Consider the following 22,967-nt stretch of genomic DNA (forward strand, 5'->3'; position numbering starts at 1 on the left):
TTTCGAAGTGTAAAACATTCCTGCTTAGTAATTTAGCATTTTGCTGTTTTAAAAAACCTTTTATATTCTGGCAAGAAAGTCAAAAACTGTCTTGTTTAAAAAAAAAATTAAAACAGTTTTCGAACCACCCTTAATTTTTTTTAATTCAAGCATAAACGTCATAAGCAATTGTCTATTAATGTCTTGATAAAATACTTTATAAACGTGTTCTATCATTAGAAAAGCAACCATAAAACCATTAGGTTTTTCATTAGAGCAAAAAGCATTTAATGTTGTTTTTAAGGCTTTTTAAAGTGCACCATAAACTCCCCACTTACTCTATTTACAAATTGAGCTTAAAAGGTGGCTCCTCATAGTTAATAAAAGTCAAATTTATGACAAGGAAGTCTCGAAGGATTAGTCTAGCATAAAAAATTCAAGTCGATTTCAGCAAAATTTACTTCTTTAGAACCAGCACACCATCAACGACTGACCATCTGGCGGAGAAGAGTAAAGTGAACGTGGCCCTCGAATTCATAAAGCATTGTCAAAAGTTTAAAAACATACCAGCCTTCTCCAAATCTTGCGAATATAGATGACAATCGAAATAACAACCGACAGCAAACAAATGAAACTGTTAGTTAGCGGAGATTGACTGGTTTCCGATCCATATCAGCGATTTTATTCGGCGAAAGAATCAACTCTTCGAAAATATCATCCCCGTACATCCCTGCATCGTTGGATGGTGCACTTCCATCACACCATCCGGAAGAAGGGGATCTTTTTTGGGAACGATTGCGCTTCCAGCTCTTCGAAATGCGAAATGTTGTAAAACAGTATCGCAAACTATCTGAGTAACTGCTTCCAACCCATCGGGAGAAAACTGCCTGGAAGAACCCTGAATCCCACAGCGCAACTATCGAAAGATAAACAAACTTTGAAGTTTAACTTTGTGTAGGCTACTTTGCCTCCATAAATGCTGCCATAAATCTGAACGGGTTAGGATTTAGCAAAATCAAGGGGTTGGTCACTCTACACAGTGTGTCAAAATCAAACTTGGGCACACCCGGGTGCAGTCATTGGAGTTATTTGGCACCCATGGTTACATTTTTTTATGATCTTTAAAGCTACTGGCAACACTGAAAATTTTCAAATCACAACCGTGAATCTCAACAAAGTCTCACCATGGATTCTCACAATCGTTACACCCGTGACGGCAGTTGCGTCCACATTTCCTCCTAAACGAAGAACTGCTGACAGCGGTATCTTGACCTGACCGAGGTCTCACGACTGCGGCTGCTTCCAATGCTGCTGCTGGTCCGTCTTTTCTGACGACTTTTGGAGGAGACGGACCAGCAGAAGGAACAGCAGCAGCAGCATTGGAAGCAGCCGCAGCCGTGGGAGCTGCAGCGCTAATTCGTGTAGCCGTGGCCGACGCTGGAAATCTTGGGCCGGTCACGACAAACGGTGCTTGAGTTTTAATCGGAAAGTCAACATTCAAACAAAAACTATACCATCCGACCATTCGAACTGCTCGAATACATCCGCCACGTGGCTACTACGCCAACCATTCCATCGGCCAATATATAATGTTTTCGATGTTCTCGTTGCTCCACGCACCGTTCATAAACTTGGAGGAGGAAAAGCACAGCTTCATAATGAACGGGAATTTTGTGCCTTTGTGATCGATCGCGCTGTGGTTGCACTTCATGATGGCGTACACCGCCAGGGCTTCACTCGGGAACTCGATCAATCCGAAGGAGGAACGTTCCGATTTCAGCGGGAACATTCGCACTTGCGACGGGTGGCAGTCCTTGGTGGTGAATGCAGTCAGAAGCAGATCCTCGGACATACCGGGTGGGGTATTGAAGAAGTGGAGAAACTTGCTCGGGAATGGAAACGATTGTTCTTGGAGGTGCTGTACACCTTGAAGATGATCGAATTTTCCGGCAGAGTATACGGGTTGGTGGACTCTGGCATATAGTTCTGCTTGGAAAATGCTATTTGAATTTTGCTACCATCATTTCCATTATTTCAATGTTGTTCAAGTGCTGGATGCTGCGTTCGACTGGTTCGACTGCAATGGCGTCTCCCATCTGGACCATGGCGGTACTGAGTTCGTAGACCATCATCACTGCGCCCTGTTGCTATGCCGGTTGAATGAAGTTGGATGGTCCGTTTCGGGTCATCGGGTCGGGCCCTTCGTCAGTCCGACGTGTGGTCCGGCCGATGTTGGTTTCCAGTTTTCCGACGGATGATACTCGGGCGGTAAAAAAATTCGTTGTGCGAGGTCGGCATTCCGCCGGAAGGATCGTGTAGCAACGGAGCTCGTCAGTTGCAGGCATCCTTGAAGATGGATGCAGCCAGTGTGTAGTCCCAACTGGAGTCCGTGTCGTTTTTGAAAACATTGAAAAACAAAACAAAAACAAGAGCTGTTCAAATACCGGGTTGCCAAACAAGACATTATTCACAAGCAAACAAACGTCAGTTCAATGACTTCTTGGCACTGCCTGTACAGCTGCGGCACACTGAGGTACACTGAGAAAAATGTTGGCACAAAATAAGTGTGTAGAGTGACCACCCCTTGAGCAAAATGGCTTTAGATAAAAACAAATCAGCCTTCAATTTTTCTTCATAAAAGCCATTTTAAAACCTTATTAGTTTGTTAAGGATTTCTTGAAGCAAAACAACTTTTTCACAAATGACCCATACAAATCAACTTTTTTTGCCATAGTAAATTTAGCAATGAGAAAACATTTAAATGCAAAAATCTTAATGAAAAAGTCTCGGCCTAGCTCGATCTGAAGATTTTTTTTTTTCAATGTAAAATAATTAGTCAATTCGACATTTCACGAGGGTGGACATATTTTTTACGATGTTTTCACATACATTTCACATAACATTTAATAAGGCACTAAAACTAGGTCACACCATGAGAACTATTGAAATAAATTTGGATATTCAACAAAATTTCAATGCCATCAATTTCTATTTCATTAATTTTGATAAGATCGGATTCATAAATCCTGTTCTATCTCGATTGATGCTTTTCTAGTGGATTTAGCAAGCCGCTAAGGGAAATGGCTCGGAAAGGGTTTTTATTGTTGCTAAATAGCTTTTGTTGTAGCTTTCAAATGGTTCTCAATGCGTTCGTCATAAAACCTTTTGTAGTAAATCAATCTTGAAGAACTTCGAACCTTCTCCAGGGTGGGCCAACTAGACATAGTCTAGTCTTTATGAGGTTTTTGTGGATGTATTATTGACAAAATAGCCTTGACCAGAGTTTTATGAATGTTGTTTTATAGTTGCTTTGTAGTATTTCATAAAACTTAAAATGGTACTTGGGAAGAAACTTTGCTGAGGACACTAGGTGGCTATATTTCACCTCGTTGAAATATGGAACGTTTTTGGTGGAAATTCCTTAAATAAAAGTTTCTGAGTTGGTTGGAAATGCTAACATGAAGCTTTAGTGTGATGATTTATTAGCTAGAGAATGATCTTTAGAAGAGGGCAGGTGGATAGTTCCGTTAGAGTACGGCAGTATGAAAATTGAATAGAAGTTAAAAATGAGCGAAGGGCCATTAATGTGACAGTTTTGAAAGATAGACGCACATTTTTGCCTAGCCCGTACGATGTACGCGGGGACTTGAAGTATGTCTCCAAGTCCACAGGCAAAAATGTGCGTCCCTCTTGTTGCTCATAAACTGACTGCGGCTGTGGAATAGTTCTAGCGACGTTTTCATCACTACCTAAAGCCCCACGTTGCGAGAGCATTTCCAGTCGATGGTGTGTTATAATGCAGTTCTTCTTTACCCAACTATTGTGTTGCTCCTCTCGTCATGTAGGCATGTACTTCTTAGTTTTGTTACAAAATACATATTTTTGCCATTTGATAGCAATTTGCTACCATTGTCCACCACTATCTTGACGAAATCAAAGTCGATTATATTGGTTCAATAAATTTGCATTTCATGCAGAAACTTAAATTAGAAATCCTACTGCAGGAATCTTGTTTTTGAACAAATCGTGTAATTATAAGTTATGTTCAACTTTGTTGTAGTTTGAATAGTAAGCTAGTACACTTATCATAGAATAAAACCATTTTCCTCATCGCGACGCAAGGTGTTTGAAATTATCCGAGAGGAATCAGCTTTTGATAGAGATGAGCAGAAAAAACACGTCACCAGTTATGTTGTGATTTGAGTTTGTTAGTTGAATTCAACAAATCCTATCCGGATCTCATCATTCAACATGTTCAAAGCAAAATTTTATCATTTATTTGTATGTTTTGATTATTAATACTAACTAACAATACCCAAGCAACACACATGTTCTGTAACAGTTTATATAACCTTTATATGACTATTATTGGTTGCATAGCAGTTTACTCAATATAATTCTATGAATTTGTGTTACTTGGGTAGCTTAACGCCTATTCAATTGACTATTTTGTTCGACAATTTTCCACAGAGATGGCGCTGTTCCGCTGGTAGGAAGTGATTAAAATCCCCATAAAGAAATTGAGAGAAGTAGGAATAATTCGCTTTCGGTGCATATTCAGATAAAAAAAAAGTGAACGACAACCTAAAGAAATTTATTAGGGACTTTGTCGTTCAGTTTTTTCCCGGAAATTATAGTTAATCAAGCTACAATTAATTAAAAATGATTTTTCCCCATACAATTTTACCTGCTTTACTACCAGTCCCCAGAGAGCCAAAAAATTCAAATTTGAGAGAGAAATTCTCTCTCACGAGCTCAATCTCTCAACATGCCATGTATTTTGTTGACACTCGATTTGTGATTTCCCTTTCACAGATTACAAAATAGACACTACAAAACATGTCTGGTAACTCTATATATGCATTTGCTTTAACATTTGAAGTCCCTCCTTTTGTACATATTCTGCGCAAAAGATAATTTATGCCCCACCCCATACATAAAATTCGGCGGGAAATTCTGTGAGGGGTTAGCTTTTTTGTGTGCAGAATGTGTAAAAAAGGAGGGACTTCGAATAATAATCTAAATGCATATATAGAGGTACCAGACATGTTTTGCACTGCAGTGTCCTCTGTGAACAATTATAGGAAAACAGATTGTGTCTAGTTTCCGATAGACATCACCGCAAACAACAGCAGTGACATCTGATGGAACATGAATGCAGAAGCTTGACAAAATGATTAATTAACCTGAAATAGACAAACTATATGAGCGATGGCACAAATGCCACAGGAAACTATATGTTTTTGAAGCTACATATAGTAAGTGGCTTGATGAAGAAGTTTGTTTTAAAATCGCGGGTACTTCTGTGGAAACGAAGGAAAAGGAGACGAAGAAAGGTCGACCATCTGTGGCTTTCGATGATTCGTCAGCTCACAGTAAGCGGCGGAAAATAGGGACATTCAGAGGTCAGCAAAACAGAAATGCATGCATTGCCTATCAAGCTGACTGCTGAAGAGGGTTGTTCGCGACCGAACCGTTCGCTCCGGAAAGACCACCAAAATGAACCAAATGACGCACACCAACAGAAGCAGCGGCAGCAGTAGAAGCGACGTGCATCAACAACAGCCAACTAGAAGAAGACAACATAGAATAGTGCGCAACGCCCCGCCCATTATACGTTGTCCCATCTGTGAATGGGCATAAAAGAAGCAGTCCATTTGTGAATGAGTTCAGTTGAATTTTGTATCGCGTAGTGGTAACATCGAAGAATAAAAGGTTAAAAATAGTAAGATTGCCCTCCTTTTCTTCTGCCACCTTCAAACCCACATTCGCTGGACTGGTCGAACATCTGCACCGATTCCGCTTGTTTTCGCTTTGACGGTAGAATTCTCCACCTTGGTGCCAAGGAGCGCGCCAACATATGGTCCTTCGAGCCGGATATCCAACCAGTGTCGTGTCGACATCGAATTCAAGCGTGAATAAATTGAATCAAAATGCCGAAAACGAGAAAGTCTACCCAGCAGGAAGCAGAAGATGATGGCAAGGCAGCATTAGTTCACCAGCGTTGCCAAATTCAGGCAAAGGTGTCCACGATAAGTCGCACACTTGAAGAAGCCGAGGATACCCCAAGCAAAATTAGTGCATCGCTTCTGAAGGTGTTTTCGAAAAAGCTCGAACTACATTACAACGAGTTCATTTCAATTCACCAAGCAGTAGTTGCTGTCACCCCCTACAACGATATTGCACTGGAAGATGATGCTCTGGACATTTTCGACGCTCTCCACACTGACACGCTTTCCTTACTTGAACTGCTCACCGAAACCATTTCCCCTTCCGGTGAAGGGGGTGCAAATCCATCCGTGATCATCCAGCAGCAATCACTGCGGGCTCCAGTTCCCACCTTCGATGGAAAGGTGGAGAATTGGCCAAAGTTTCGAATGATGTTTGAAGATACTGTCGGACGCAGCGCAGATTCCGATGCAGTGAAGCTGCATCATCTCGATAAGGCGCTGACGGGTGATGCCTCCGGTTGGATTACGGCAAAAATAATCGTTGACAACAACTTCAAACAAACCTGGAAACAGCTCAGTGACCAATATGAAAACCCACGAGTAATCGTCGATACGCATCTCGAAGGGTTGCTCGAGATGAAATCGATGACCATCCGCAACCATAAAGACTTACTCGAGCTAGTGAAGACATTCAACCGGCATGTTGGCGGTCTCGAGTACCAGGGACTGGTAGTTGATAAACTATCTGGTCTCATCCTCACGAAGATCCTCACTTCACGATTGGACGATCAAACACTCCAGTTATGGGAGAGGACACAGCAGCATGCCAAGCTGCCCCAGTACCAAGAAACTGTGGCCTTTCTTCGAAGCGAATGCCAGGTGTTGGAAAGGTTCCAAAACCGGCACCAGATGACGTCAAAAGAGCCAAATCCAAGGCAACAACAGGGTTCGAAACCAACTAACCAGAAAGCCCACCCTGCAACGACTGTGACTTCCAGCAGTTCCTGCCAGGTATGTTTTAGCAACCATCGCCATTTCGAATGCCCGAAGTTCCATCAAATGTCACCGGCTCAACGGATTGAAAAAGTGAAGGAGTTGAGAATCTGTTTCAACTGCCTTCGCCCAGGTCATCGAGCCATCGATTGTTCATCCAAAAAGACGTGTTCTCGCTGCCAGAGAAGACACCACACTCTGTTGCATGAACAAGCAGATTCGAATGCAGTGGAGGTGGTACCAACAAGCCAATATGAAGAACCAGCTTGCCAAACCTCTTCCGTGAACCACTCGGAGTCTCAACGAGTCATCGAGAATGTTGCGTCGTGTAACCATTCCAAAGCTGCCAAAACCGTGATGCTCATGACCGCTGTAGTGCAAATCAAGGATTCTCGTGGATGGACAACCCCGTGCCGTGTTCTGTTGGATAGCGGCTCTCAAGTCAACTTCCTATCCAAGGCAATGGCTGACCGGTTGGCCACCGAAAGACGACCGGCACATGTACCCATTGCTGGAATCGGTGGGTCCAAAACCTACGCCAAGGAGAGGATGATGGTGGAAGTGGAGTCTAGGCATTCCGACTTCTGCACTACTATCGAATGTCTCGTAGTTCCTGAGATAACGGGAGCGATTCCAGCAACGAAAATCAACGTTTCGGAGTGGCCAATCGACACCGATCTACTTCTGGCAGATCCTAATTTCCACACTCCTTCCGATATCGATATGCTAATCGGTATCTCCCATTTTTTGCAATTGCTGAAGACAGGCCGTATTCAACTGAGTGAAAAGTTACCGGAACTGCAAGAAACCCATTTTGGATGGGTAGTTGCAGGGGACATCGATGACGTGTCAACCTCCCAGCAGTGTTTAGCTGCCCTGACGGATCCTATTTCTGAAGTCCTTCGCCAGTTCTGGGAGCTGGAAGAGATCTCGGAGTTAGAACCACAACCCACTGAGCAAGATGAGTGCGAAAAAGTGTTCCAGTCTACCCATCATCGAGACGAGACAGGCAGATATGTGGTGAGTTTGCCATTCCGCGAATCGGTGCAAGAGCTAGGAGACAACCGAAACTTGGCCATGCATCGGTTCCTCTCGTTGGAGCGAAGATTCAAGAAAAATCCAGAGCTGAAGCAACAGTATTGTCGATTTATTGATGAGTATGAAGCATTAGGGCATTGTCAAGAGGTGAACGAAGCTGATGATGTTCCCAATCAACGTGTGTATTATCTGCCACATCAAGCCATCCTACGTCCATCGAGCTCGACAACTAAAATGCGAGTTGTTTTCGACGCCTCTGCCAAGGCATCCCGATCCGAAAAGTCATTAAACGACGTTCTTCTAGTTGGAGCAACACTGCAAAGTGACATCTTCAGTATCCTGTTACGTTTTCGGAAATATCAGATAGTATTTACTGCTGACGTTTCAAAAATGTATCGACAGATACGCATGGCACTTCTTCACGCATGTTTTCAACGAATTTTCTGGCGGTCAAGCCCGGAAGAACCCCTCCGTGTCCTGGAACTCACAACCGTTACTTACGGGACAGCCGCTGCCCCATTCTTGGCGACCAGATGTTTGATGCAGCTCTGTGACGATGAAGGCGATTCATTTCCACTCGCTGCACGAATCATCCGCCTAGATTGTTACGTCGATGATGTCATCTCAGGTGCGAACACCGTAGAGGAAGCCATTGCAAGTCAAACCCAAATTCAACAGCTACTTGGACGAGGTGGATTTCCCGTCCACAAATGGAGCTCTAACACAGCAGAAGTACTGGAAAACGTTCCAGAAGCCGACCGTGAGAAACTAGTACGTCTGGACAACACCTCAATCGACGTTATGAAGACATTGGGATTGATTTGGAGCCCACAACGAGATGAATTTGTGTTCAGCACCAATCAAACCGATCGAGAAGCAAACCAACCCACGAAGCGATCGGTGCTATCCGAAATTGGAAGACTGTTCGATCCGCTGGGTCTTGTGACGCCGGTAACCGTTATCGCTAAAATGATCATGCAGAGGATTTGGAGATCCGGTCTTCCGTGGGACACCCCGTTGGAAGGAGAACTTTTACAATCCTGGACACAATTCCGTGAAGCCCTGCTTTTGGTAAGTGAAATCAAGATTCCTCGATGCACCATTTCTTCTGATGCTACCGCCATCGAAATCCATGGCTTCTCCGACGCCTCGGCGGTTGCTTACGGGGCGGTCATTTATATTCGCTGTATCCTACCGGATGGTAAGGCTCGACTCAACATGCTGTGCAGCAAGTCCAAGGTCACCCCGATGGCTGAGATGAGCATTCCACGCAAAGAATTACTCGGTGCCCGGCTACTTGCCCGGCTACTCGTGAAAGTACTGGACTCCCTCCAACTGGAGATATCGCAAGTTGTTCTCTGGTGTGACAGTCAGGTGGTGCTTGCCTGGTTACGGAAGCCGTTATCATCCCTTGAAGTGTTTGTGCGCAACCGCGTTGCAGAGATTTTGAAAAGCACCGAAGACTGCACGTGGAAGTACATCAAATCGAAACAAAACCCCGCCGATTTAGTGTCCAGAGGTCAATTTCCACACGCCCTGAGCACCAATGAACTTTGGTGGAATGGGCCAACATTTCTAAGCACCGACCAATACCAGTCAGAGATTCCTGATGACATCCCAGATGAAGATCTTCCGGAGTTGAAAAAGGTAACTGTAACCGCCATACCAGCCGTTAACGAGGAGAAGATGGACGTATTTACTAAGTTCAGCTCGTTCAGAAAGCTTCAACGGATTATCGCGTTGGTCCAGCGATTTATCCGTAACTGTCGACTGAAATCTCGCAACGAACGAGTCCTCCAGCGTCATCCTACAATCCAAGAACTACGCTCGGCTTTACAGCTGATTGTAAGGGTCATTCAGCTTGAAGCTCTGGGTGATGAAATTTATCGTGTGACATCTAACGAACCGTGTAAGAAAATTGCTGCTCTGAATCCAATTTACAACGATGGAGTGCTGCGCGTTGGAGGAAGGCTTCAACATTCTCGGCTACCTTTCGATACCAAGCATCCACTATTACTTCCAAAACATCCAATCACCGATCAAATCATCCGTACATACCACGAAGAGAACCTGCACGTTGGTCCAACTGCCCTATTGGCCGCTCTCCGATCGCGTTTTTGGTTGCTGGATGGAAGATCGTCCGTCAGGAAGATTACCAGAAGCTGCATCACATGTTTCCGGGCGAAGCCTAAAGGTTCTAATCAACTGATGGGAAACCTGCCGTCCTGTCGAGTAACACGCGCTGAACCGTTTCTGAAAACTGGAATCGACTATGCCGGACCGGTATTTGTCAAGGAAGGTCGTCACAAGCCGAAAATAGTCAAGGCCTACATCGCGGTGTTTATCTGCATGACCACCAAAGCTGTTCACCTGGAATTAGTTTCCGACAACTCAACCGCCGCGTTCCTAGCTGCACTTCAGCGCTTCGTCAGCCGACGGGGCATTTGCCGAGAGCTCTTTTCGGATAATGGCTCCAACTTTAAGGGAGCCAAGTCTGAATTACACGAACTATATCTACTCTTCCGAAGCTGCGACGCCGTTGACAAGATAGCATCCTTCTGCCAGCCGAAAGAAATCTCCTGGAAATTCATTCCGCCGGAAGCTCCTAACTTTGGCGGCCTTTGGGAGAGTGCAGTGAAGACCGCTAAGTATCATCTGAAGAGGACTCTAAAAGACGCCAAATTGACATTCGAAGAGTATGCGACAGTACTTAGCCAGGTTGAGGCTATAATGAATTCTCGGCCTCTCTGTTCAACACCAGATCCAGACGACGAAATTTTGACACCAGGCCATTTTTTGATTGGTCGTCCTCTGATAGCCACACCGGAGCCTAGCTACAATGAAATACCAACCAATCGCTTGTCAAGGTGGCAGTATCTACAGTACCTCCGTGAGCAGTTCTGGAGACAATGGAGCCGGGACTACTTGCTGAACCTGCAACCGAGGGGAAAAAACCGCCAAAGACAGCCAAACATTCGCCCTGGTATGATCGTGCTACTCGAGCAGAAGGATATCCCACCGCAATGCTGGAAGATGGGAAAAGTCGTTCAGATTTACCCAGGTTCCGACAATTTGGTGCGGGCGGTAGACATCATCGTTGAAGGTTCCATCTACAGACGAGCGGTATCCAAACTATCCGTCCTTCCGATTGCTGACAACGACAACGACAACATCCATTCAGTGAATTCTTCCCAGCCTGGGGGGAATATGTTCGCGACCGAACCGTTCGCTCCGGAAAGACCACCAAAATGAACCAAATGACGCACACCAACAGAAGCAGCGGCAGCAGTAGAAGCGACGTGCATCAACAACAGCCAACTAGAAGAAGACAACATAGAATAGTGCGCAACGCCCCGCCCATTATACGTTGTCCCATCTGTGAATGGGCATAAAAGAAGCAGTCCATTTGTGAATGAGTTCAGTTGAATTTTGTATCGCGTAGTGGTAACATCGAAGAATAAAAGGTTAAAAATAGTAAGATTGCCCTCCTTTTCTTCTGCCACCTTCAAACCCACATTCGCTGGACTGGTCGAACATCTGCACCGATTCCGCTTGTTTTCGCTTTGACGGTAGAATTCTCCACCTTGGTGCCAAGGAGCGCGCCAACAAGGGTGTTACATTAATAATTGAGGCAGCTCTTAGTAAAAACCAATACAGTTTGCTGTGGTCTAAGGGAATATCGCACCATGCTGACATTTTCCCTGCATGTAATTTGATACTAGAGGCCAATAAAAAAGCGTACCCATCATCAAAAGCAGTCACAGTATCTGAAACAAGTGCAGAAGTTAAGCTACATGATTTGGTAGATTTGGACGGTAAGGGCCCATGCATTAATTATGTCACGCTAAATCGAGCAAAAAATTACCCCCTCCCCCCCTATCGTGACGTTTTTCCTATACCTAATGCATTGCTTGTCACAAAATCTTAGACTTAGATGATCAAAAATCATTAATGGTGATTCCTTGAAGAGTCCACAAATTGCTTGATGATGGCTGAAATGCCCTTTTACTTCAAGTGTTCTAGAGAACAAATTTCGGACACAGTTGTGACATCACTCACGAAATTGGAACTCCCTGTCTGCTGCTTAAAATGTAAAGCTCCAGTTTCATTGTTGTATGTTTTGTAGCAGCTGTGCTCTTGAAATTTTGAGGTGATAGTATAGCGCATTACACACATTATAGGAAGAAAAAGGGGGCAACCCCGGCGTAGTGGTTAGCATCCATACCTCTCACGCCAAAGTCACGAGTTCATATCTCACCCCGGACAAGTCACGAATGACCCAAGAGTGTTAAAGTGACTATAATAAAAAAAAAAAGTAGAAGGGTCTGCGCCTAGGGGCACGAACGGAAGCTTGACGTAGGACCAGTGATGGAAAAGTTCGCGAAAACTCACTATGACTCGCAAACTTTTCCCTTGGTGAACTTCGTGAAATATCGCGAACTTTTCCAATACTACGTAGGACCGCTAGTGGACGGAACAAATATGAATATTTAGTTCTTTTAATTAATCAATAATCAATTATCCTAACTCTTTCCGTTTTTTATTTGTAAGCATATCAAGTTTGTAGTATTTATTTCAAAGAGAAAATTGATGAAGAGAATCCAAGGGACTGTCAACTTGAGTATTTTCGATTCATCTACCCGACTTTAAAATGTGTATTTTGAATTTTTTGTTATTTATTATTTTTTAAGATTTGTGCATGTGCATGCATGTATTAAAGAGTATTCAATTCACCCCTCACAGGATTTCCTTCCGAATTATATGAATGGGGTGGGGCGGAAAGTATCGTTTGAGCAGAATATGTAAAAAAGGAGGGACTTCGAGAGATTGAACTCGTGAGAGCTAATTTTCTTACAAATTTGATTTTATTGGCTTTCAGGGGACTGAATATACACCCAAAGCGAATTATTCCCACACCACCACTTACCGTGATTGAATAAGCACCGTTCAGTGGGGCCGCATCGAATTCGATTTTTAAGTCTGTGTTAGGGAATGCGCTGTTTTCAGACATTTGGTGCTAATTTTTATCACCATTGCAACAGTTGGACATTTGGTATTTTTCAATAGCGACCTATTGAAAATTAACTAAGTGTACATTTTAGCATATTAGTAGATAAATTTCCAAACGTTTGCCTCGTTTTGAATTAAAATCTATCTGCTACTGGTCGAAACCTGACCTCTTTTCGTAATGCTGTGCGTTTTAGTTTTTTGAAATTGCGTGGATTCTATAGATCCTGTGGAGATCTATCTAGCCCTGATGTATGTGTTGGTCGAGGGAAAAATGTAAACTTTGCGGGAGACGATGTCTTAACACTCGAAAGCAATTTTGTGATATATGAAGTAAAACAAATCCTAGCTAGTTTTGCATGATGATTTTGTTTGATTTTATTTATTTGTAAAGTCGCCGGGAAATGCCAGCTGGCAATTTGTTTTTTTTTTATGATAACTCCTTACTTGAAAACAGACAAATACTCACACACAGGCTGCTTTTTCATGGCATACAGAGTGATAATTCAATAATCAATAAATTATCTCAACATTTAGTGGCAAACCATTCATAAATTTTGGTAACATACAAAAAATTCTATAATCCTCATTAAATTTCATATGTAAGCGCCTATTGAAACAATCTTTTCGGCGTCACTACAAGGGTGATTGATTAAACGAAAGAAACGAATCGTGCGGAATGAAAGCCGAGGAAAAACTAATTGCACCAATATATTCAGGCCTACAATTCCACACCTTCTATAGACAGGTTGATCCTTGATAGCTAGCTGCTTGTGGGAACTGATGACCATGACCAATGTCCAAATAATATTCTTTAACAAATTTTTGGTGGCCCTGAAAAGGACCGTTTTGTAGTGATGGTTGAGTAATTCTGAGCTGGGTGTTTAACACGGATGAAGCTGTCGAGCTGTATGTCGTTTGGAGCGAGGGTGACACGTTTGGCATAGCCTTTTGTTGGCAGCCTGCTGCTACTAATTTCGACGACCCAACACCACCACACAGTGGTGTGGTCGTTAGGAGCGTGTGGTTCTGAGTATGGCGATGAGTGTGCAAAATATTACGCAATTCCATCCTCCCTATTCGCACGCGCTTGAGGATCGGAGGCGAATGCCACTTCGACTTGTTTCGTCTACTTACTACTCTCTGACGACTGTGATGGGGAAGCAGCATATGCATGTAGGTAATTGTTGGATTTGTTAGTTAATTCGACGCTTTTGGACAATGCTGGACATTTACCAGTTTTTCAATAGTTTCTTGTTGAAAATCAAAATTCCGAAGCATTGTTATCGATACGTAGCTATATTTCTGATCGATTGGTAATAAAATTATTGAAATTGAACCAGGAGCAGCTGAGTTATTAACGTTCAAAATCTTTCTTAATTTGTTACATGTTCCATTTTCGGTTTTCACAAAGTGTACCCCCATATAGAAATCAAAGACGTAGTCCTACGTCAAAAAATCACGGTTTTTCACAGTTTCATGTATGAAACACTTTTACGGATGTTCCAGATTTTCCGAAGGCCGGTCCAATGGCCATCCAGGTTCATGTTAATGTCACGACCCCAAATTCTTTCTTATATTACAGTTCCACGTGTTTTCGAAAAAATTGCGGAGCTCTAGGATCAGTTTCATGAATGGACCACTTTTACGGATGTTTTGGATTTTCCAGAGAACAGCCCCATAGCCATCTGGGACCATGTTTATGTCACGACCCAAAATTATTTTTATATCACAGTTTCAAATTCTTTCGAAAAAAAACCGTAGAACTTAAGGATCAGTTTCGTGGATTGACCACTTTTACGGATGTTCTGGATCTTCCTGAGTACGCTTCCATGGCCATCCGGGTCCGTGTTTATGTCATGAACCCATTTTTTTCTTATATCACAGTTCTTAATGTTTTCAAAAAAAAAAAACAAGGATTTCTAGGTTCAATTTCGTGGATTGACCAATTTTACGGATGTTCCGAATTCGAATATATAGTAACCATGACTGCACTCTGGCTAATTATGAACATTTAATTGATACGGTGGTGCCTATTAAACTAATGCATGGATCTTTGGCCACTTGCAAAACCCATATACACTCCTTTAAAAAAAAAACGTGTGACGACTCGCTTTTGAATAAATAGACGACCCTATTTTTAATTGCAAACTTGCCGGTACACGTTTTTCGGAGGCATCGTATTCGGAGTGTTAATTCTGCGCTCAAGTGAGATTTTTTTTGATGACTGCAACTGAACAATGGTTACTGTACAAAGGGACAAATACAGCAGCGCTGCGCTTGAGCAAAGACAGAACCACCATACTCAACAAAAAATTTTAGTAGATTAAAAGTGTGCTGTGTTCCTTAAATTTAAGTTAAGTAGTCACAGTAGCCAATATTGACCTGCGCCCTTAAAATTAAAATCTGCTTAAAAAAATGTTGCGCCCGTCTCTTGAAGTCTTCAAAAAATTACGTTGTTTCAAGCAGTGTTGACAAAATCATCATTCAAATGATATTTTCCCGCTCTCAGACGCTCTCAATATCACGCGTTATTGAAACCAAATGTCATGCTTGATATTGATTTTACATGCTCCTTTGATTATTGAGACTATTTACGAAATGCAAAAATGAAGCTGAGAGTTGACGCGATACAAAAATGATTCCGTTGTACATCGTTTTCTAAGAAAGAGAAAGTATAGTTTGCTTTCTCTCTTTACTCTTCACCGATGGCAGAAACGAAGCTACTGCTGCCAGTAGTAACGGTAGTTTTGAGTCGCGTTCGGGTGTAAAGCAAAACTCGTGAAACTCAAACTCACCGTGGTTTGGTTAGAATGAGTTTTGCTAGCTTGATATTCGTAACAACGATATTACAGCTTATAATATCATCGGCAGTCTAGCGTGATCTTGGGGATTGGTGAGATTTGATTTTTTTTTATATTTTCCCAACACTGGTTTCAAATAGTATATTATCTAGATGACACGATGTGTAGCACCGTACTCTACAGGTGACAAAGGTGGTGTTTGCCACACAACAGAAACCCGAAGGGCAGAAAATCGCTCTAATATTCCTTTAACATCTTCATAGTCCCCTTATCCTTAAAAGAATCGTAATCATTTTCCTAGCAACACCATTTTTTTCTTGGTTATCGCATAACATTTTTAAGGAAAAAACGAGAACCATTTCTATAAATTTTCCTAAACATTAGTGTTCCCACAACGGCGCCGGTGGTGTAGTGGTAAGCGTAATTACCTCTCATCCCAGCAGGCCTGGGTTCAATCCCAGTTGGCACCGCCGGGATGTTCTGAGGCATAACATCTCTGATCACGCCTTCCTTCGGATGGGAAGTAAAGCCGTTGGTCCCCGGTTCATGAGTTGATGGGTCGATAGGTAGGGTCCAGGTGTGGGAGCTGCCTTCCTGGCACGTCGGTAGCATTGGTGCTCAGCACGGAAAACAAGATCGACGGAAAAAACATGCCAAAGGAAAAAAAATAGTGTTCCCACCTCGGGCAAAACAAAGTTCTCAAAACTTACAGTAAGTTACCAAATCAAACCCTGAAGTTTTTAAGACGTTGAGTAAATGGCTTCGGCACCCATTGCCTGTTTTCGGTAATTCAAATTTGAACGTTAATTTTGCTTATAGCGAAGTGTTTAGGTGAGAAAATATATATTTTCTCACCTAAACACTTCGCTGAACGTATTTACACGATTTCTTAGTCTTTCAGCTTCAATATGATTACATTTTTACGACTAAGCAAACCAATTTTGCCAGGTTTTTCTGCAAATGAAACATACGCACAACAAAATACGGCTGATCTCGAGTTGCCGATAATAGAACAGCTGGTTAACACGCCTTTCAAATGGAAAGGTTGCCAAAGAAAAAGAGGCTGCCGACAATAGTCACACTCACCTGCGAAGTTTGAAGTGTTGTAAAAACGATTTCAACACGTTATGGACAATTATGTCAATTGGGATGAATAGAATAGCAAGCAGCAGATAAATGTAAATAAACAAACACGTCATATGTGTACCTAAGGGATGGTCCATTAATTATGTCACGCAAATTTGGCCCATTTTCAACCCCCGACCCCACCCCCTTTGTCACATTTTTTGTATGAACCTTAATTTTTTTTGTATGGCTCGTCACAGTTTTCAAAACCCTTCCTCCCCCCCTAAATGTGTGACATAATTAACGGACGACCCATAATGCTGAAAAATTGCTTATGGAATTGAGGATGATGCTTAAATTGACGAGAATACGTAAATTCCCCTATGCAGAACGTTAACAAATCAGAGTTGAGTTTTTATGAAAACTCCCAGAACTTCTATCTTAACCTCAACATTTTTTTGCGAAAATTCTATGAAATCTCTTCATTCAGTGTCGGTAGTGGTAATTAAGACTTACTAAGAATAGTACTACGGACCACCTGTTCCGATGGTAGAAGTCCATCACACAAGTAACCCTTAATTCACGGTCCCATGCGGCCTTTGAATGAATGGTTGGGGTGGTCTAACGAAAGCGCCTGTGGAGTACCAGGGTGCATGTCTTTTCGAGCCGGGACCTCGACTATTTGAATTCAATTTATGTGTTTTAAAAACGGGTAGATTTGAGGATTTAGTAGTTAGTTTCATCTTGTGTTCTCCCAAGTTGTTAGCTGCCCATCGGTGTACCCTCATGTTTGTCTTTTTCATCAGAGTGTCGCTTAGTTCGAGATCAAGAGCACATTGCTCTCCAAACCTTGTGTTCACAATCCCTACCCTGCACAGTTAAAAAAGTGGTGTAAATTTCCGTTACTATGATGCACATAAATGGAGCGTCATATATCATACAAGTTTAGATTATAGATCGTGTAAATTTATGAGACATGTCATGCAATATCCCATAAATGGTATGCAACTGTCAACTTTTATGAATGTTTGCATGCATGGATGTTTACATCGCCAGCAAAATTCAGAACTTTTTGGTGTGTGCCATCCATTTGTTACAATTTGTTACCCCTAACCTCGAGATCGCCACGAGTAATCGGCCCCCGCTTTACTAACGTTAGTTTTAAGTTATTTTGTTATCTAAACAATGAATATCGGCTCCGCAAAGGTACAGCAAATGAGCTTGGAAAAATAAACGAATTAATTATTAAAAAAATACCAGGGTGCCCTACACAGTATGAACCCCACTAGCATGAATTTCAGTTGCTCCTGAAAGTTCATGCTGGTAGACGCTGATGCCCTGTTTACATTATGCTTAAGTCTCAAGTACGATGATACTTAAATCCTATACACCAAAAGTACCAAAAACTGTACCCATTTGGGTACGCTTTATGCGTTTCACTCAGAATACCGCGGCGGATCGCCCTTGGCGTTTTTCGAATCATTATCAATTTTGTCTCTACGTTGCTGTTCAAATTATACTGGAGGTGGAGATTGTGATTTCTTGAGAAGTTATGAGTTATGTCTGCTGTTAACATATCACAAATCAATGGCCTGCATATAACAACAGAAGCACTACGCCGGTGGTGTAGTGTTAAGTGTGATTGTTTCTCATCCCAAAAGGCCTGGGTTCATTCCCAGTTGGTGGCGCCGGTATTATCTGAGGTATAAAATCTCTGATCACGCTTTCCTTCGGAAGGTCGGTGGTTCCCGGTCCCATGAGTCGATTGTGGTACATCCAACCAGGGGATGTAAGATTCGCTTACAATTATGTGGGATTCATCATCGGAGGATGTTAGTGAAACCGCATGAATCGAGGATGCGATATACCGAGCTGCGGAGACAGAAAAATGTGTATTAGTGAGTGAAATGTGAACATTGCGGTTATCAGGCCTGTGATTTCTCCACTGCTCTCTCCATGCTTCTGGATATGGAGGAGCTAAAAGTAAACAACAAGCGCTCATTTCCTCTCATACTCGACTTTGTATGGTTTTTTTTTCTGCTGAAGAGATTCAAGGCAAGCATGTGTGCGTCGTTCGACAATGTTACAAATAAAAAGCTTACTGATATAGTCGAAAGCGTAGATAGAACACAAAACCATTACATCGTCTGCATGTTCATGAACAAAAGATGATAGGAAATGGAACTAACATTCATTATAATACATTTTTGGTTCACGTGTAGCCCCTTTAGAACTTTCTTTAGCTAATAAATTATCGCCCTAAAGCGTCATGTTGATATTGGTATATTTAGCATTTCCTCTCAACTCTCAATATCCCAACAATTTGTGACTCTTTATCAAATCTAACGTTAAGTACGGAAAGGAAAACAAATTTAGAAGACATTTATGGTAGCAACATTTCATTGTGTTAAATTCCGCTTGAAAAAGAGAGGTAAAGTACGGGTTGTGCTTAGTAGGCCCCAAATTTTGTGTTGACGCTACTACTTTATTTTTAATTTAAAAAAAAAACTTCTCTCCAACTGAATGGTTAGCGAAATGGACGAAAGAAGATGTTTTTTTTTGTATATTCCTAAGAAACCATGGATTTTCTTATCGATAAAAGGATCAGTTTAGGCGCGAAAATTTTTATTTTAATTGGACATCTTACGTAGGTATTCATTTGAATCCAATTTCATTCCCATATTTAGCAAGCTATTATAAAGGTTAAATATTAAACCAGCTTTGAAAACCTCGTATTTATAATGAAAAAGCTCCTGACAAATCAACGCACGCAAGACGCGATTTTAATAATTTATTTGGAAACGAACCACTAGAATGTTAGCACAGCATTACAAGTTTTGGCAGCAGTTGTATTATAGTATTAAAGCCTGTTTTGTAGCAGATCATGGTGAAAATATTGCACATCTAAACGAAAATTTAAAAAAAAGTAAGCCAGCGATTATATCAAAGAGGCCGAAAACGATTCAATCGCTTCCACATATTTTCTGGAATCAGCTTTTATGCATTTAATCGGGTTTGCACTGGAAAGTGAACATTTTCGCACATTTTTCCATTGTCTCGCCTGTTTCGTTCTACCATCTACGTGCAAAGTTACTTGCTTGGTGGAATTTGCATTCGTTCAGCAAGCTTTTGTTTATCTTTTTTTCGCATGAGTTATAAATATTCTCAATACTGCATTCCTTGGAAGTAGGAAGTGGATGTGTTTAAATTATTTATTTCAATTAAATAAACAACCCGTAAACCTTCGTGCTATTTTGAATGCCGGAAAACAAATCAAGATTGGATTCTCTTATTCCTATTTATCGAACAGTCGAATGACAATTTTACAGGTATTTTATCGGTGTTGTACCGAGAATTAATTCACTACTAAAATCGTCAAGCAATAATCTACAATCAAGAAGTAGAGGCCTGCTATCTTTGCTATATTTATAGCATTATCAATGAAGTAATAAAATATATTTCACCTGCGAAAAAGATAGCTCTATCCCACACCCACCAGCGTAGCAACCATCGCATCTGTGGCCCTGTCGTAGCTTCTTTGTCGGTAAAAGTTCCACCGAGTCGTGGACTTCACTCGAGTGAAAATCAATATCGATCTCCTTGAAAATTCAACTCATTTCATTTTTCTCCCGAGCGCCGGGGACTGACGAACGGCTAAGAGCCGTGAAAAGCCAGCTACACCTTTCACCTTATTCAAGCTTTTCAATCCATGCGTACAATGAAATCTTCCCTCACTTCACCTTCCACTCAGCTGGGACGGGGCGAATGGATGCTACTCCATCTTCCTCTTCTGCTTTGCTCGCAGATATCATCGATTCTCGTTTCCGAACGCCAGACTCTGTGACTGGGTGCGGTAGTAAAGAAAGGAAAAAGGTGCTGAAGCCTCCCATCATGCTCGGTATGGGGGGTTAGCTGGAATCTGGAAGCATATCAACGCGTACTGATCTCACTCACTGCCTCCTTCGGGGAAGCCAACATAACAACCGAACGGCAGACCAACCGACCAAACCAGCCGAGAATTATATTTGACGAAATGTAATTTCCTATCTGTCTTCGGTTCGTGATTTTGAAGCACCGCACCAAGACAACGAAATGCGAACGAAATCATTACGTTTGTCGAGAGATGTGGAGGGAACTCGAACGACATGTTATAATTCAATCACGATCAGGTTGGAGCACGTCGGAATGGATTTATGTCTGCGGGAGGTGGGTCTTTTGATGAACTCCTTCAGGGATGGGGTTATTTTTCGCGGATGCCGTGATGAGTTGAAACGTTTGTGGGTAAATGGGTATAGGGGAAATGTCGGAACCATATAAGACGGAGTGACATTGGGCCTAGGGGGGTGGCATTGAACTCAAATTGAAAAATGTTTATTGATGCCAATATCTTAAATGAACAGAAAATGTTGACTATAATATGTTCATTGAACTCCTGTAGTAAAGTGTAGATAATTACTTTTGTTCTGATTGTCTTCAACCACTTTTTTTTTAAAAACATTTGTTTCGTTAACGTTTATTCGGAAAACTTATTAATCTACCTTACAAACTATTCCATTCGAACGTCCACTAAGAAATGACTGACTTATCCTTAAGGTACTTCCTACCAAACCTACCATAGTTACCTAAATTGCTTCGGTCAGCTGGGGACGATGAAGGGACCCACGATTAGCGCTGCCAGGTCATTTTCAGAAAAATCTGGACCAGGTAGAATATAAAATCTAGAAAAATCTGGAATACTCCAAAAAATCCTCTTTTTTTACATAATGCTATTGAAATCAAAGTGATGTGCCAATCTCTGGAATTTATTTAATGTACTAGAGGTTATAAATTACATGTTTAAATAAGTTATATAAAGCAAATAACTTAAGCATTGCTAAAACCATCCAAAAGTTGAAAAGTATTGACACGATGTGCCCAAAAAGTTCAAATCTCTACTACACAGCATTTCAAAAATTGAGTTAAATGTGGGTAAAAAACAGCAGAAAATATGGTTAGAATTGTTTTTTAAACTGTAACTTTTTTAAAAAGAAAGATAAGCAAAGAATCGAGGAAATTTGATGGGATGGATTTTTTGAACTAATAGTCGATGTAGCCCTTTCTATATGATGCAGTACCAGAATTTAAAGATTTTATTAGTTCTAAATAATTCTAATATTACTCTGAGGTTGATCAGATCTGCAGTTTAATTCTTGACCTCATACAACACCCAACACCCAGCAGATCAGTAGGCAATTTTATTTTGAAGCAAATCATCGCCTTTTTTTAGTTCCATTTGAATCATCCTGGAATTCCATTCTATATTCCCCTAAAATAATCTTGAAAATATCTAAACTTTTTCAAAAACATTCTAAGAGTTCTTAGCAATACCTCTTGTAATCTCTTATAAATCACTCTCCAATTCCACAACTCCCTCAAACTGGCAAGAATTGGCTAAATTTTTTCGTTGACATTCTTAAAATATTCTTTACTATTTCCTTAGTACACTTTTCAGAATGACCGTCACACTCTTCTCAGACTTATCCAATAATTCCCTTCAAACTGCTTTGTAGATAAAGTCAGAATTGTTTTGAAATCCTTTTCATTATTACCTACAATAAATATGAAACTATCGATTTGAAATTGACTCACTACTTGACTAGCCTATTGGTCTCAAGCAAATCGTTTAACGTACCCCATTCTAGTCAAAATTATAGTACTACACAATGTTTGTTTTGATTTGCTATGAAAGTTTGACCGATAAAATGAGGGGTTAGTGGATTTTCCTATGTTTCGAGGGGTGAATCGATTAGCTTGGGACCGAAGAGAGTACCAGAGCTGAGCCAAAAAGTTGAGCACGTTTCTTCGAGACCTTCTAGTCTTAGAGTTACCTCTATGGTATTACCTAAGTACTCAAGTACTTTGCCAAAATGGTTTTGAAAGTCACCCAGAAATTGCGCTTAAAATTTTATTAAACATATCTCCATAGAAACATTGGACAGAATTCTTTGAAATTATTCTCACGATTCGTATCAGCATACTTCTTAAGTTTCATCATAAGTATTTTCTCTTCCGGATTGTATTTCCTTTATCGACAAAATCTCCATGCAATTGTCATCAGAGTTGACTAGACAATTGACACCGTCTTCAACCA

General features: G+C 41.5%; 1 protein-coding gene across 1 annotated transcript; it reads left to right on the forward strand.

The window, feature by feature from the left end:
- Positions 1-5,912: 5,912 nt before the first annotated feature.
- On the forward strand, positions 5,913-11,213 carry LOC135711193 (uncharacterized). Its single transcript, XM_065233972.1, has one exon. It carries the CDS (start codon positions 5,913-5,915, stop codon positions 11,211-11,213), a length of 5,301 nt encoding a protein of 1,766 aa, XP_065090044.1.
- The last annotated feature ends 11,754 nt before the right edge of the window (positions 11,214-22,967 follow it).

The sequence above is a fragment of the Ochlerotatus camptorhynchus genome, unplaced genomic scaffold (assembly GCF_037179485.1).
Source record: "Ochlerotatus camptorhynchus isolate MF236.1 unplaced genomic scaffold, CSIRO-AGI_Acam_v1.1 ptg000424l, whole genome shotgun sequence".
NCBI classification, from domain to species: Eukaryota; Metazoa; Arthropoda; class Insecta; order Diptera; family Culicidae; genus Ochlerotatus; species Ochlerotatus camptorhynchus.

Bases quoted from the DNA above. Each gene is read 5' to 3' on its own strand.
- LOC135711193 (XM_065233972.1), top strand. From the start codon at position 5,913: ATGCCGAAAACGAGAAAGTCTACCCAGCAGGAAGCAGAAGATGATGGC.